Source organism: Moschus berezovskii, chromosome 20, assembly GCF_049115385.1.
Source record: "Moschus berezovskii isolate FMDL1 chromosome 20, NW_MosBer_1.0, whole genome shotgun sequence".
Taxonomy (NCBI): domain Eukaryota; kingdom Metazoa; phylum Chordata; class Mammalia; order Artiodactyla; family Moschidae; genus Moschus; species Moschus berezovskii.
In genome coordinates this window covers 32,605,956-32,622,699 of record NC_142479.1, presented here as the reverse complement: position 1 = coordinate 32,622,699, position 16,744 = coordinate 32,605,956, and the positions used below count along the sequence as shown (strand labels likewise).

The 16,744-nt window shown below is 37.7% G+C and overlaps 2 protein-coding genes across 2 annotated transcripts in view; one reads left to right on the top strand and one right to left on the bottom strand.

Moving 5' to 3' along the window:
* NUFIP2 (nuclear FMR1 interacting protein 2) overlaps positions 1 to 10,407 on the top strand; it is a 28,547-nt gene extending 18,140 nt beyond the window's left edge. Inside the window, exons 3-4 of the mRNA XM_055402484.2 lie at positions 17 to 49; positions 1,938 to 10,407. Coding sequence (XP_055258459.2) covers positions 17 to 49; positions 1,938 to 1,990 — 86 coding nt within the window. The 3' untranslated portion in view covers positions 1,991 to 10,407. The remainder of the gene's footprint in view (positions 1 to 16; positions 50 to 1,937) is intronic.
* A 765-nt stretch (positions 10,408 to 11,172) lies between these two features.
* CRYBA1 (crystallin beta A1) lies at positions 11,173 to 16,315 on the bottom strand. Its single transcript, XM_055402496.2, has 5 exons — positions 16,256 to 16,315; positions 15,165 to 15,283; positions 13,691 to 13,832; positions 11,764 to 11,906; positions 11,173 to 11,320 (listed from the first exon to the last, which is right to left on the bottom strand). Exons 1-5 carry the CDS (start codon positions 16,298 to 16,300, stop codon positions 11,173 to 11,175), a joined length of 597 nt encoding a protein of 198 aa, XP_055258471.2. The 5' UTR covers positions 16,301 to 16,315.
* Between the last annotated feature and the right edge of the window lie 429 nt (positions 16,316 to 16,744).

Below are 16,744 nucleotides of genomic sequence, written 5' to 3'. Positions count from 1 at the left end.
TTTTCCTTCTTTGCAGAAATGGAATCTGTTTGGAATTTGCAGAAGCAAGGTAAGAATGGTTAGGTTACCTAAAATGTTAGTACTAATCAGTAGTTACAGTACATTATTTTTGTGTGGGAGTAACATGAATAGTGGCCCACCAAATAACTAGACTTATTTAATATAAGTTATTTAATAATAGCTACAATCAAAGGACAATAACCAGGACTGCTAAAGACAGGGTAATACTGTAAGTGAAAAGAATGTATGTGAGTGTAGTTTTTACCTGCTGTGTAAAGAATGTGAATATTTTTCCTCCCTGAATGTGAAGGTAAGACAGACCAAAAAAATTTTTTTAAATCTAGAAAACCAACATAAATAAATGTTTCCACTTATGGCCAATGTTTATCTGTGTTGGAGTTCTTAAACTGAAATTGGTTGTCCTAATTACTGAGTACCTTCTGTCCAAATATAATAAAATATATTTGTCGTGGGATCCGTGAAACAGAAGTGAGTTTTAGTTTAGAGAGTTAGTCACTAACACTGATAGGTTAATATTGATAGGTTTTGGCTTTCAGAGCTCTGTAACTGAATTGATTGGATCCCACTTTCCACCTACTTTGCTGGTTGAAATAAGTGAATTTCAGACGAATGTGAAAGTCCTAGATTTTCAGAACTTGAGAGACATTAGAAATTCTATTTTCTTATTACATATTAGGAAACTGAGGCGCAGAGTGGTTACTATGTAAGCTATGTAAACTAGAGTGTAAACTAAAGTGTCCAGACTACAAAGTAAGTTTCCCTGATTTTCCAACATTGCTCTTTCTTATTCTTAGTCCAGATATTTTTTGTCTAACACAGCTGTGGCCTGAAAATAACTAACAAGTTCTTAAATTATTTTGTGTTGCTCTCTGTGTACCTTTTTATTCAAACACAAATTTAAACACGTAGTCTATAAAATATACTCTGCAAAAGTAAACCTACCTGTTTTTCACTTTAAAATCGTTATTAACTATTAAGAATGAATATTATCTTCACAGCAAGTTGCTAGTGTATGTCCCTTGGAGTTCTAGAAAGGATATTGTTTCTGGACAAAATTAGATTGATTCTTAGCCTGAGGTGAGCTTGAGTTTTTTGATATTATTTTCAGGCCTTTATACTTTTCTGTTAGATAGCAAGTTTTATTGGTTTCCTATTTTTTTTTTACTAAAGCATGTGTATGATTAAAAGTTCTTAGGATAGATATATGTAGTATGTAATGCAATCTTTGCTCTCCATAAGAGGGGGGCATTCAGATAAATAACGGGAATTTAACGCTGGAATGTTTAGCCAAACACATTCTGACTGTTTTTTACTTGAGCCCAGGATATCCACAGGTTTTTGCTGTTGCTGAGAATAAAGTCTGGAGGTACTGTGGGAAGTTAGGGGGAAGAAATAAGTCATAATTAAAACTGAAGTGATAGTTCTGCCAGACTTAAGTTAACCTGAAGGTTTTGGTGTTAGGTGTTAACTTGAACAGTTCTTTACTAGACAGTCCGCATTGCTTAAAATAAATTTTGACTTCAGTTTGCCAGGAACAAAAGAAAATGAATATGAGTTTTTATTTAAAGTATTGGATTATTGACGACTTAAATTTTGTCTGCTTTTTTCAAATGCGCTGCTTTTATAGTCAGTAGAAGAACATTGTCCTGGTTAACTGAACTCAACCCTCTAATATGAGGTCTCCCTCACCGGCAAGAGGACCTTGTTCCTGGGAATCCATTGAAATGGGTTGAGGAAAAGTGGGTCACACGTGTGTTAATACAAAGAGTATTACAAAGTAAAGTGGTCTTTAAATTGTGTTTTCATAAAAGAGGGCAGTTTACATGATGATTATTGGGATTTATTTTTTGTACATGGGTATTTGGGAATTTCAGACTTTGTTTTTATTTATGTGTTTGTTTTAACCTTCCCTCCAGATCCCAAAAGGATAATCACTTACAATGAAGCCATGGATAGTCCAGATCAATGAAGGACCAGACTGCCTATTTGTAATCTTTCTGCAGCATTAGAGCCACCGTTCATGGGGGACACAAGGCTTTTATGCTCCTAGATCTTCAACGCAGCAGAGGAACCATAAGTAGAATCACAGGATAATATATACAAATATATATATATATACATTATATATATATAGTTATTTAAAAAAAGGCAACTGAAAGTAATTAGACTTCTTAAGGAAACAAATTTATTTCAAGAGACTACACATGGTTATTTAATCTCCGGTACTGAATAGTTTTGTTTTGTTTTGTTTTTAGTTTTTGTTTTTAAGTGTGAATGCAAGTGATTAATGAATATGGACTTATTAACAAGCGTGGTTCTAAAGTTCCTGCTGTCATCACCTTGGGCAACAAATGACCCACTGGAAAGGCAAATCCACTTTAAAAGATCTCTGTATCTTGTTCTGTGACTAAAGTGATACACTAATCACGGGGAACCCAGAATGATTCAACATTTTCCCCCACTCCTCCCTTGATCTTTTGGTTATACTTTGAACCCTGCGAGAATGCTGGATAAAATGCCTTGAAGTTTGCAGGGATCTGTTTTTTTTTTTTTTTTTTTTTTTTTTTTAGCGAATATGATTTGCATGTCTTGCCAGGAGTTAAGCAGCCTCTGTGGGGTGTTGGGAAATATTTTCTTTGTTTCTTTTTATTTTTTTGTGGGGTGGGGGGATAGGGGAGGGCATTGAAGTTCTACAGTTCTGAAATAGTTGGTGGTACATAGTTTCACTTGGCTTTGGTTACATATTGGACTTTAATAAGTAAAAACTTCATGGGTGTCATTTAAACAAAAGTTACAGAACAAACAATTGGCTTTAGATGTTTAATCTGGAAAAATCCTCCTGTGCCCATGTTTTAATGTAACTGTGTAAGTGGGAGCAAAAATGCATTCTGCTTTTCAACAGTAGGTGCTCCAGACGTGCTTTCTGTCACTAACACTAAATGTGCTCTTTTTCTTGTTTTTCATCAAACATCTGAAGAGAAACTTCTGTACCTTTCTGTAAATTCTCTTTAATTTCTCAGAAATCTAAAAGGGGAAGAAAAAAGTCCATGAAAACTAAAACTTCATGTTTTTAGCCAGTGAGGAGGTAATAAACCTTGCCTATAGAAGGTGTGTTTTCATGCAAACTATACTTCTGAGCTTATTAGCTTCTAATTATATCTTAATAAATATATTTTATTACTAGAGCAAATGGGTTTTTTTTTTTTTTTTTTTTAAGGAAAATAATGTGAAATTCTGGAACTTTTCTTTTGGGCAGAGAAGAGCATCAGCCCTGTCTTATCACATTACCATCCTGTTGCACTGCAGCTTGTATATAGCATGCTAAAATAAATTTTTGTGTGTGTGCAGAAACTAAGGGTCCATTTTAAGGTTGGGTGATGTTAGTGGCATAAAAACAAGTTCTCTGGCCGGACATAGCATCGCGTCTCACACACACACAAACACAGAAATTAGTATATCCATGTATGTCAAATACAGGTTAAAATAGCAGGGTATTTACACAGAGAGATGTAGTCTTCTAATAAAAGTAGACTGGATCCCCAGGGTTATTTGGGGAGGAAGTAGCTACTTTTGCTCAGCCCTTTTGCTTAAGAAATGTCCAGTTTTGAGCGACTGTAGTATGGATGAGTTTTCTTGTTTTGTTTCTTTATTTGAGGCTTTTAACAAGTAGTTTGTGAAAGAAGCTGTTGGACTCAGCATAGAGTAGAGAAAATATCTTTATAGTCTGGATTTCTGCCCTGCTTAGATTTTAAAAGTATAAGCATGGATTGCCAATTCCACTTGATGTAAACAAAACTTTTATACATAATATATATATATATATAAGATAACTTATTGTATCAGTCCAGGTTCAGAAACTTGTGGTAGGCCAGTTCCAGATAGTTTCATTTCACCTGTAAACTGTATCACTTTTACGGATATTGTAATTTTCAAATGTATAATATGTTTACAGATGTGCCCTGCATTTAGTCTGCCTTGTTCTATTTTAATTTTTGTTGAGTCTCCTGCCTGCTTGCCAAAAGCTAGGATGCTTCAGGCCCATGTACAATTGAAAGCAGAGGCATCCTTGAGCTTTAAAGCATTGAACAAACTGGAAAATGCATCATACCACATACTGAAGTGAAAGAAGTCTGTGTTTTGTGTTTTTTTTTTTTTTTAAATAAAAATTTTCAAAAGGTTAAAAAAAAAGATACAAGGTTGATTAAAGGAAAAAAAAAAAGGCTCCAGTTTGTTTTATAGGTTTTAAAGTTCTGCTGTGTGTTCAATTGCCTTGTGTAACCACTTGTCGCCTTAGGGCCAGATTCTCTCCTCTCTTCTTGTCCTCATCCCTCCCCCCCTTTTTTTTTAAACATCCATTTTGCTTGCCTGGTATTTGAAAGCTCTTCTGTCTCACAACTCACAAGAAACTTTCTGGGTTTGTGATATACAGAGGTTGAATGAATATATATTTTAAAAGGAATTAGAAAAACAGCCCCCATCTGAAATTTTAATTTAGAAGCAACGCTTAACGTTAAAATGTCTTTGACAAGCTGTTTGCTTTCCTACTTCTCTTCCGTATCCCTCAAGCCTCCCTGTTTAGAGAAGCCAAAAAGAGAATGTATCCCTTCTCTATGTTTGTCCAAAGGTTTTTGAGTCTCACTTCTAAATGAAACAATGCAACATTTCACTTTGATTTCCCCCACTGAAATTTCCTTGATTATATGGTTAGAGGTATAGAGTTAGGGATGTCTCTTTACCTTCTGGAACCCTCGTGCCCCATCATATTAACTGTCAGTATTTTGGGGGCATTGGGTTAATGGACTTACTTGCCTAGGTACAAGCAGGACTTTGGGACATATCTCCTTTGTGCTGTTTGGTAACACTTAACTCTACTTGTCGAAGTCTGTCTTCTTAGGTCCTCACACAATTCCTTACAGAGCACTTATTAAAAAAAAAAAAAATCTTAAAAGTTGATCTGTTTCCTGATTATTTTGTGTAAGCTTCTAAACTTCAGCTGTGATTAATTTAGCACATTTAACGTTGATGTGTTATTGTTCGGTATAAAGAATTTTTCTTCAACTCAGAGTATTAGTACTGTAGCATAAACCAAATACAGTCTAGAGGGGATTTTTAACATCCCTCCATTATAAAGACTGAAAAGGTGTGTGTCTGTGTTTGTTGAGTGCTTGTGTGTGTATGAGAGAAGGAAATATTAAAAATTAGTAAGTGAATGTGTGTAAGACATTATATTAGTATTCAGAGAATGAACTTGTATTTATTTTGTGCCATTTGTTTTCATTACACAGAATAAAGTCAGGTGGTTTTAATCCTTAAAAGGGTAGTATTTGAAAAATGGCACTAAGAATGAAATCATGACCTATTTTTTTAATAGCTATGAAGATACTAATTATGGGTGAAGATTTCTTTAAAATCTGTCTTGATTGTAGGTGTCTGCGTCACATACCACTCTCGTAGATGTCTTGAATAATTCCCCTTCCCCTCAAAAGACAGGGTGTATTTATCTTTCTCTTCGTTCATCCCACTTTAATGAACTGAAATTAATTCCATAGCCTTTACTCTGACTTTAGTAATGAGCTTTCACATACAGTGTATTTACAGCATCTATAGTTAGCACTTCCTCCTCTACTTTCTAGGAGGGGATAGACAATAACTAGGAATTTGTTAATGCCAGTTTGTTTTTTCTTGAAATAAATGGCTGGAGAGGTTTAGAATTTTGCTGTTTTCCTTAATCATCTGCTTTCCTAATCACAGAATCTTGACAAAAACTTTATAAAGGAAAAAAGTGCTGCATTGTTTTTTCAAATAACAGTTTCTAGGGGAAATATGGCAAACCTCAATTATGAGTGTTGTCCACAATACAAAATGTTTCTTCACAAAACATTACATAGCAGCAGTAGTTTCGTGCTTGGTTGTTAGGCTTGTTGCTAACCCAACTGGAGGCATCTAATGGTTTATTTTTTGCTGTAAACTTTTTTAAATACAAAAAAGCCATTTAGTGTGAAATTTGTGATGTACCAAATGGCCACAGTCAAGGAAATTTGGAAGAGAATGTTGTTTGATTTTAAACTCCTCTAAGGAGGAATCATCGTTTCAAGACTTTCTTCCTCAAGTTCTAGAAATAGATTGAAAGTCCACAGTTTCCAAGGATTATGAGTATAGTTCTATCACTGGGCCATATCCTCAAATAACACATGATCCCTCTTGTACCTGTGCTAACTGTGCAACAGACTATAGTGGGACAAATACATATTATGATCAGGTTCGTTAATGCTGCACCAGTTGTAGATTCTGATCAGGCAGTGTCTTTCAGTAGTCCTACCCATAATTTTACTGTTGAATTTTTAAGGGTAGAATTTGCTCATCTTCACCCCCACCCAAAGTATTCCTTGTTTAAAGGGAGGGGCCAGAAGATAAGACTAGGAGAAAAGCTGCTTTATGTTTGCAGAGATGCATTAGGGTATTAGTTTTTAGTAAGGATGTTATTTTCATTAACTAATGGACAGAGCACCAGGATTCTTTTATAGTGAGAAAGTTGGGCTTCTGCTTCTAATTATCTTAAAATGTTTTTTAAAAAATATACATCAGTCTGTTCAGATGTGAGAACAAGGACCACCATGGGTTGGATTAAAGAAGGATGAGTCAGTCATTGGCTTTATTCAAAAGCAAAATTTCACATCACTCAAAGTTAACTGGGTTTTAATTAAATTTCACACCATTCTGCTACTCAAGAAGGAGCTTACAAATAGAAGTTTTAAATTGTCTGCACAACAAAAACACCCAGTGAGGTATAAATGGTATGTTGCTTTTGCTTCACTGAGAGAGTCAAATAGCAATTCCGGGCTAGAAATGTATGAAACAGCCATCCTCACAAATGGGATTGCTGATTCATACATCGCTATAAAGTTGTTTATGTCCAGAGTTCTAAAGCCATTTTATAATACCGCAGTATCCCTTTTCTACAGCCTTATTAAAATAGCTGCAAACATTTATTTTCCAGTCCAGTTTCACTTTGATTGCATATTGAAATTTTATTCTAAAGATCAACAAACAAACTTGAGGTAAATTATAGCTTTCCATATATAATCTCCTCAGGTGCTGAACTAGGCTCCAAAAATGGATACTGCTTTAGTAATGTCTGCTTTATCCTTAAATATTACTTTTGCTTGGTGTAAAGATTTGGTATGAACAAAAGTGGTTTTAATATGTAAATATGAATGAATGCCTTTAGTTTGCCCCTGTTTGTCTTATTAATCTTTCATTTATCCTCCATGGAGGAGGATCCTTTCATGATATTGAATACATTTCATTAGGTATTGTTGCATTTTAGGATGAAAATACAACTATTTTCTGTCTTGGAATAATCCTGCTGCTGCTATGAGAAACTGAAAAATCAAGAATGTGATGCACTTTTTACGTGACTATATACCATACCTTTATAGGTTGCTTTGATACCTTTCCTGTAGCACAGCCACTAGCAAAAGTGATTGGATTTAAAAATTCCCTTTGGGAGGAGATCAGTACAAAAAGATTTTTATGGTATTGGCCTGTGAAGGATATTAACTTAGGTAAATACAAATTCTGTTAGTATTACACATTTTGGCCTTAAAATGTCTTCTACTACTGAAAATCTTGTAATTTTGCTTCTATTATTCCCTCTGCCTCAAAAAGAGAAGTTGGGAAGAATGGCTTAAAGGAAATTGTAGTATTGGTCTGTTGCTGATCCTTTAGAAAGAAAACAGTTGTCTACTATATATACTGGGGAGTTAGTTTTGTTTGTATACGAAGAAGTAATATTGCCCCAAGCCAGTCCAATTTAGTTTAATCAGATCAGTCAAAACCAACTATTCTGCTTCTCTAGTGTATTTTTACTTAGCAAAGATAAACTTTATGCTACTTGACATGAGGAAAAGTAATTTCTCAAGCACATACTTGAAGGAGATTGAACCCAATTATGATGGAGGAAAAACACCAAATGGGGTGGAGGAATATGAGAAAGATACGTGGTCCAAAGCTATCTGATTATATTTTGATGTTGCCAATATTGCAAAGCCAAAATTTTAATTTGCTTATTTAATATATTTGTTGGCCAGAGATCTATTTTTATATCAATGTGCCTTGCATGTATATTTAAAAAAAAAATTGGAAAGGCCATGTTACAATGCCTGAGATAGTTGATGGTTCTTAACCACCTCACTAATTTTTATGCAGTATGAGACGTTCATTCTGTCGCCCAACTGGTGCTCTCTGTTTCAAGTTATAGATCTTGTCACAAACTGGAACTGTTTTATAAAACTGGGAAGTGATTTAAGTTACTTTTTTGGTGGTTCTTTTTCTTTTTTCATTTGTTTTTAGTCCGTTAGTGGCTGTTCTGTAGTGGGAAATAGTAAAGAGACTTCTTCCCTTCCCTGCCCGCTCAGCACCTTCTTCAAGTAATGTGATGACACCACTTCTTGTGTGCTTTGAAAAAAAGTTTCAGCTTGCTGTTTCCTTTAGTGTTATAAAGTGTTATAAAAAGCATTGTTTGCAAAATCTAGGGAGATAAAGAGTCCACTTTAATTTGGAATTCTATGTGAGCTATGATCCAAGTTATTGGCTCTTTCCAACTTTAAAATTTTTTATTGTTAAGCACCTTGCTTAGAAAATTTTAAATATTTATGTCTGCAACAATTGTCTCAAAATAATAAACTGTGCAATTCTTGTTATTAAAAAAAGAAAAGATCTGAACTCTCCCTACTGTGGCTTGTTAGTTTCTCTGTATTTTCTGCCAGTGTAAATGTGAAAAGCTTTGCTTGCATTACGTTTTAGAAATGCATTTTGCACACTCGAATTTTGCCGAAGCTCCATGAAAAGGTTAGATCTAAGTAGATGAATAAAGCTATGCACATGTTTTGAAAGTTTAATTTGTGTGTCATTACCAAAAGTGACCTATCCTTATTACTTTGCTGCTCTTAGCTTTACCATCTGTAGAATCATGACTCAAAGTTAGAGTTCTGGGCTAGTTCATCATTGGAACTAGAAGAGAAAATTTTAATAACATAGTTTTAAAATGAGAGCTTGACTCGTGTCTGCTAAAGGGCTTTTTTTTTTTTTAAACAGGGCAGTTTTATCAGCTTTACAAACTATTGGATACTGCAATGAAATTTTGGTTTATTTGATCAAATAGAAATGAAAAATGGTTGAAACTGAAATGAAGGAAGGACCTTTGCCACATGGAGTTTTGTGACAGTTTTATGTCTTAAACCTGGTTTAAAGGTAGGATGAGCTTTTTACCTTTGCTTTAACATAAATTTGGTTTACTGAATGATTGACTTGAGATTTAGAATCATTCAGTTGTTTAAAGATCAAAGCACAAGTTAATGTGTATCTCTTTAAAACTGCCCAAGCTGATTAGAACAAGTTTAGAAATTGAGCTGATTTGATTTCATTGCTGCAGTCTGCATGTACTAAATAGCTTTACTTCACATGTTTGTGTACTTAAAGGATTGTGTAGATGTACTGGCCAGGTTTTGTCAAATCATCTTTTAAAAGATTGTTTTGTATTTTCTCCCAGACCTTCATAGAAGAGGCTAATATGTTTAAGTAGAGATAATACTAATGGTATTTCCCCCTTGCTCCTAGATATAAAAGAAATATTTCCGTTTTATGTTTTTCCTATGTATAGAAGAGGATTACCTTCTCTATCAAGTGTGCTTTTAATGTATGTTGTTGACTGAAAACACCGCAAGCCCACCCTTCTGTGTCTTCCCTGGAAGTGACAGTTAAAAATGAAGTCTACTAGTCAGAATGCAAAAGGTGGCCCATAATGCATGGCCTTAAAAGGCATGAATGCAGGAGGAGTATAGCATCATCTTTGATGGTTATGGCTACTCCTCAGCATCTGTCAGTAGTTCACGTGCTCAGCCTTGGAATGTGTTGGAGGAGCGAAGTAATTTCTGCGTCTTGTGTGCATTAGCACTTAGGAGCTGTTGCTCTTAATCTGGGGGAAAGGACAATTAGTGGGCTACAATTATGTGAGAGGATTTTTTCCTTCTGTCTCCCAACTTAAAAAATGTTCTTTGAGTGTTTCTTTTGCCCAGTCAAAAAGATAGGCCTTTTCTAGATATAAGAACAGTGGCCAGAGAGTTCCTCTTTTGCTAAATGCTTAGGTATTTGCCATAGCTGTTTCTGATGTCATGGATTCTGAGGAAGTGTCAGTTACGTGATGATCTTCCTTTATTGATGTCTTACTTCATGTTCAGTGTTTTAAAAATATAAATTACAAGCACTCTACATCCATACCCAGATTGACTTATTTTATCAGAAAAAAACAAAAACTTGAGAAATTTGTAGATCAAATTAAGAGACAATAAGTGTACATTGTTGAATAAAAAATTTTAAAGTTTCCAAGGTGTTTGTGTTATCATCTTTTGTGTGCTTTAATTCAAAAAAATCTGAGCACTAAGGTAAGATGTGACATTGGTAATATTTTTCAAATGGGTCAAATGTACAAATAATTTAAGGCTTAAATATAGCATGGTCATAAGTCATAGATTTTCTTTTTCCTAATCATGTTATTAAGGTGCTTAGAATTGGCATATGTATGGAAAAATCACCTGTGTGAGAAAAGCTATGCTGTGTTTTGTCATGACACCGAGCCTATGTTATTACAGTTGAAATAAGCCAAAATTGAGCTAAACAATATGACAATTAGAGAAGCTTCCTAAGTTTGTTTAGCAATGATCTGTCACAGGTGAAAAAAAAGCAGTGCTAACATCAGTGTTAGAATGGGGGTAAGGAGAAAAAAAGAAAAGATGCAAAAACAATTACCAAAAGTGTGTTTGTCACTGTATAAACTGATAGATTTGGGTTATATGCTTTAATGTTCTTTGAAATAGAGGATCATCGTCCTTGGTCTGGTAAGTGACTTACTTGGAAGGACACCAAAGGGAACTTGGGGTTTTATGGAAGCTTGTCTTTAAAGATTCTTAGCCATGTAAATGTGTTTTCTATAAAGCATTCAGTCTACAAAGTTGTTGGATTTTTTTTTTTTTAATGACATTTATTGTGGATTTCAGCAGCTAACATTTGGAAGCAATATCAGTAGAACATATATTCTAGATTGTTTAGGAAGGTCTCATTCTTAAGGAATTCTTACTTGGAGCTTTTAATCCACTACTGTTGGATACGGCGAATGGATTGAATCTGGGAAGTCTGGGCATGAGAACCCCACTCTCTCCAGTGTTTGTAGTCTCCTCCATGATGGTCACATTCCAAGATATACTGATAGCCACGGTACCCAGGATACTGGTAGCAAACCCAGCTGGAAAACCCAGAGGATATCAGATTATTAAAACTAGCTAGAGACCTGGTAAACAACCCCCAAACCCGAGCCTCTGGTTTCCCTAACACAATGGTATGGAATGCTTTTAGGTTTAAAAATTAATAGCAATCTTAAATATACCAGGCAGCATGTATGAACAGGTGCCTACAACCAGCTGAAAGCTGTGGAAAAGAGGTATGAGAGTAGTCAATGTAAGTCCTTCCATACTGGAATGATTGGGGGAGAAAAAGCTGAGGTTAAGTGATAGTGGTACCAAAAACTTGAGATTCGGAGTTTTAACAACTAGAATGTGACAGTCATACCAATGGGATATCAATGTGTGAATTCAGATAAGACATGACCATTTTGGTATATTAATATTCATAAGGTTTGCAACTGCGAGAGTTTTTGAAATGTGCTCCAATCCTGTTTTTTACACTTACGCTCCACATTGTATCTTCATGGAGCCAACTTCGTTGTTGAGCCAACCCATGGCTTGCAAGGAGGGGTAGTCGTCACAGATTTCCCATTGGCGTCCAATGAAATTTTCTTTCTCAAAAATGGTAATCTTAGACTCCTTATGATTCTGTAATGCAGAAGTTTTTTCAGTTTAGCACCAGTGTTAAGGCTTGTCATCATAATTCTTTACCACATTTGTCAAACTCAGAATGCCCCTGGTTTACAGAAGGAAGTACATGTACAAATATTTCATGCAGTACAGAGATCTAAAAAACTACCCATAATCCTGTTTAATCCAGTTTAATACTATGACATTAAAAATGTACAAATAACTGTTATAGTTTGGAACCACGAGAGACCAGTGAAAGAAAATATGACAGCAGGAAAATGTATTTGAGACAGCCAACCAAGGATTAATACCAATGTGGAAAAGGTTCTACAAGTTGAGAGGAAAAGTAAGGTCTGTGTGTGTGTGTTGGGGGTGGGGTGGGTACATGCGTACAGCATTGGAAAAAACGGAAGTGTCTGGTAGGGGACATGAGTACGCAAGCATCGAGAAGGCAGAGATTAACCTTTATGAAGTTCAGAAACGGGCAAAATTAGCCCTAGTGATAGTGGAAAGGAGCAATTGGAAAGGGACACCAGGTAATTTTACGAGGCAATGGAATTGTTCTGTATCTGATCAGGGTGTTATGTGGGTATGGATATTTTTCAAAACCCATATAAGAATGTACAGTTAGAATTTGTGTATTTTACTATGTGTAAAGTATACATTTGGTGGGGGGGGAATGGGGAGTTGAAAACACATCCAGATAGGGAAATACTTTTTAGTTGTAGAGCTGTTTAGCATCTCCACTGCTTGAATTTTGGTAGGACTTTAAGATGAGATCGTTAACTAAAATCATGAGAAAAATCACATGATACAGATGAGTATTTGAAAAGGTTTTAGCCCAGTCTTATTCCCAATATAGGGATCATTTTTCAGCACACCCCTGAAGATCACCCTGCTTGTGCTTGAGTTCTCCACAGAGGAGAAGCATCCCGTTCTGATGCATAATTGAGTAATGCTTAGTGTATGACTTCCCTGGTGGCTCAAACCATAAAGCGTCTGCCTACAATGCGTTCAATTGAACCCAAGGTTCAATCCCTGGGTTGGGAAGATCTGGAGAAAGAAATGACAACCCACTCCAGTATTCTTGCCTGGAAAATCCCATGGATGGAGGAGCCTGGTAGACTACAGTCCATGGGGTTGCAAAGAGTCAGACATGACTGAGCAACTTCACTTTAGTGTTAGAGACAAGAAAGTTATGAATCAAAGATAAGAGGCACTGGAAGTCTTGCCTATTTCTTCAGTCATCCCACATACTAAAGGGTTACTTCACCTTTTCCCTGTTTCTAGGTAAAATAGTATATAGACTGAAATTTAACTGTTCAAGGATTTACTACATGCCAAGTGCTCTAATTGTCCTACTGCACTTTTGAAGATCTGAGTATCCGCTTCCTGCCACCTCTAAGAAGGCCCTTTGTTGTTTAGTCATTAAGTTGTGTCCAGCTCTTTGTGACCACATGGACTGTAGCCTGCCAGGCTCCTCTGTCCATGGAATTTTACCAGGCAAGAACCCTGGAATGGGCTGCCATTTCCTTCTCCAGAGGCTCTTCCCGACCCAGGGCCTGCGTTGACAGGCGAATTCTTTACTGTCTGAGCCCCCAGGAAAGGCCCGCCCTTTTGGCTTAATGAAAATATCTAGGAGAAAAAAATATAAAATGACAGACTTGTGTTTTTCTCTTTATACTTTTATCTTCTTCCTACCACATTTCAGCATAACCAACTGATGGGAAATAAGTCAGTCCATATGCACCCTCTCTTATCCATCCCCCACATGCACAGAAATGAAAATCTCAAGGACTCACAGCTGAACAGATGGGGCGGAAGGACATGAGGCGCTCGATGTGATAGGCATTACTCCCGCTCCAGGCATCCCAGCGAGGGTACTCTCCTCTCTCCAGGACAAACTGTTGCCCACAGAAGCTGGTATGCTCATAACCAACCCAGCTGCCAAAGACAAGTAATGGTGTTTGTCCATGGTGTTCAGAGCTTACATGGCCGCAGGGAGAAAGCATCTTTGTTTTAGATATTAACAGTGGGTAAAATAGCCAGTTCCAATAGAGCCATACAAAGTCATACATTTATCGCAAGAGGTGGGGAATGAGCTGGCAGTTGAACTGTGCGGGTTTGTAAATATATTTGTTTTGGGATTGTCTACTAAAGAGGTCTACTTCACTGGCTTGAGTAATGAGTGCTGGCAAAGTCAATCTGAAATTATATCTCCTTTCTTCTCAAGTTACTATACTCTCTACTTAGAGCTCCAGGTTCAGGATCTAGTGACTAGGGCATTCAGTTCAGTCACTCGGTCGTGTCCATCTCTTTGTGACCCCAGACTATGGCATTGGCTCAAGCCAAACCTATTGGCTTCTTTCTAAGGAAGCAAAGAGATGAATAAGCAGCATATGGATGACCAAGTCTCTTTGTTTCCTTATCACTTAGTGTGTTCTTTCTCCTGCAGACCTCTATATGCCTGATTTATTTATTTTCCCTTATTAAAACAGCTCAGATTGACCTTTTTCAACCAGACCTAAGTTACTGATGACACCTTAAAGTATTTCACTTTGAGGATTGAAGACCTCTTAAGTTGGGGGTGAGCAACTTGTAGAAGCCTACCTACATACACAGCCAGTTCTGCCTACACCTAGCCTTTGTGCTTTCACTCTCAGTGAAATGTTTTCATATGATCAAGGACTCAACTAATCTGCCAAGAGCAGGAAGACAAAACAAGAGAGGGTCTTCCTTGCCAAGGAAACTGATCACCACCAAGAAACTCCTGAAAGACTAGCTAGAAACTAATATGACTCTCTGGAGTTGAGTTCCTTTGTATATAGAGAAATTAGCTCACAGTGTCTGCTCTGGGACATGTAGAAGGGGAGTTAGCTGTGAAGAGGTTGTCGCTTGATAGATTCCTTTCTCTTTTATGTAGGCAAGAAAAACTCAAGGGGCCTGTGGCTTGTTTTGAGAGAACCCCAGGCAGAAGCCTATGGGCTCCAGAAGCATAGAACTGGTTACCTTCACTGCCCCACTCCATGATATGTATTTCTTTAATCTCCCCCAGATCCAATTCCAAGCCATGAAGAATCTCATGTTTCTTCTAGCTTTGAGTTTCTGAATTGCAAGTGTAGTAAAATTTTTTTGAGATTACTTAAGTATGGACACGTCTATCCCAGAAATGATTAGAGTCTGGGGGAATCTCTTCTCTGATCTCCATCTTTATGGTTGCATGTCTGAAGGGATCAGAAATAGGAGGCCTGAGATCCTGCTGAGGTTGATACTCACGCGCCACATTCCACCTTGAGAGACCGGACGTTGTCAAAATTGCGCTCAGAGACATTTGGGCAGGAGCTGGTGAATTCCATTCTCTTGCCCTGGAAGTTCTCCTGATCATAGATGGTTATCTGAAAGGGGATTAAATGGGAGAATAGAGCTAGAACGTGGTCCACCAGGAAGAACAGAGGCCCAGGCCAACATCTTAACCTGTGTCTGACCCAGTGTTTTTTATCACTAGCTGCAGCCCAGGAGGCCTGATGAGGTCTCTTCCAGTGTAGACAGGGTAAGAAGGGGTTTGAAGTAATATCACTGGTTGGCAGTGTTCACATGCCCATAGGGATGAGGTGTGGGGCCAGGTTTCTGATAGGAATCATCTGCTGGGGATGATAGCTGGCCCTGTGGACATACCAAGGATTTGTGGACTCATTCCAACATGCTTTCTGCATAAGTGTGGCCCAAAAGCCAGGATTCTGGAAGCTCCAAGGGCTCCCTGTGAATTAACTTTTAGCTTATTCAGCCATACCTGCTATAGAAACCTAATGTGTAAAGGGAGAGTTGTGATAAACCCCTTTCATACCCTGAACTAGAAATTGACTTTTGAACCTGGCTAGACCAGACTTAGAGTTGATCCACCGAGGAGGTTAAGGGTGCTGAGGGAGACAGTGGCTGAGGACCAGCCACTTCAGGCAGTGGTTCAGGTTGGGGTCAGGAGGAGACCATGATCCAGTCATTGACTGGGGATCTGATGGCAAGTCTCTCCTCATTTCTGGGCCCTCAATTTCTCCACATCATAATCCACTTGGGCTGCTCTATTTTAAGATAACTAGCAGTATGGAGAAGAGTTGATCTAGAAAACTAGATAACATCTGCCACCCAACAAGTGTTTCCAGAATCATCCTTCTGTCCAAATAGGAGCATCCTGAGAGAGCCTTCCTGAGACAGCATCTAGACTTTGGTTGGACCTTTCCTTTACAAACTGATGTTTTACTGTCTGGTCACTGTCCCAGGGAAAAGCATAGCTCTGGGTCCTACTCTGAGATTGTATCACACCCCTGCCCTGATGGATTCCTCAATTTTCCATGTGATGGAGAGGGGCTTACCTTCCATGGCCCCACAGACCCCGGCATGGGGTTAGTTTGAGCCATCTTGGTGGTTGGAAGGGATTCTGGAAGACAGAACACACACCAGTGTCATGGCCTCTGGGGTGAGGGATGAGGGGGCACAGGTGAAATTAAAAGAGGCTTGAAGTCCAATAAACAGACTTTTGTGGGGTGCAGGCTCTTCCTCTCACGAGCTGAGCCTCAGTCATTTTGCATCAGTAAAACTTCAATGCGCAGAGTTATTATAAGGATGAGAAGCAATGATGCAGATAAAGCACTGCACAGATACCAGGACCACTTAATAAACGTGGCTCTCATTCTCTTGGCTGCCTCCAGGCACCTGCAATAGCCTTGCCTCATTCTCACATACCCCAATATAAACCCCTTGGCAACCATCTGGTCCAGACCCCTCCTATCACCAAGGCGTGTTCTCACTCTTATCTGGCTCTGCCTAGCCCTCAAACTGACCAGCTGTCCACGGCCATGCTC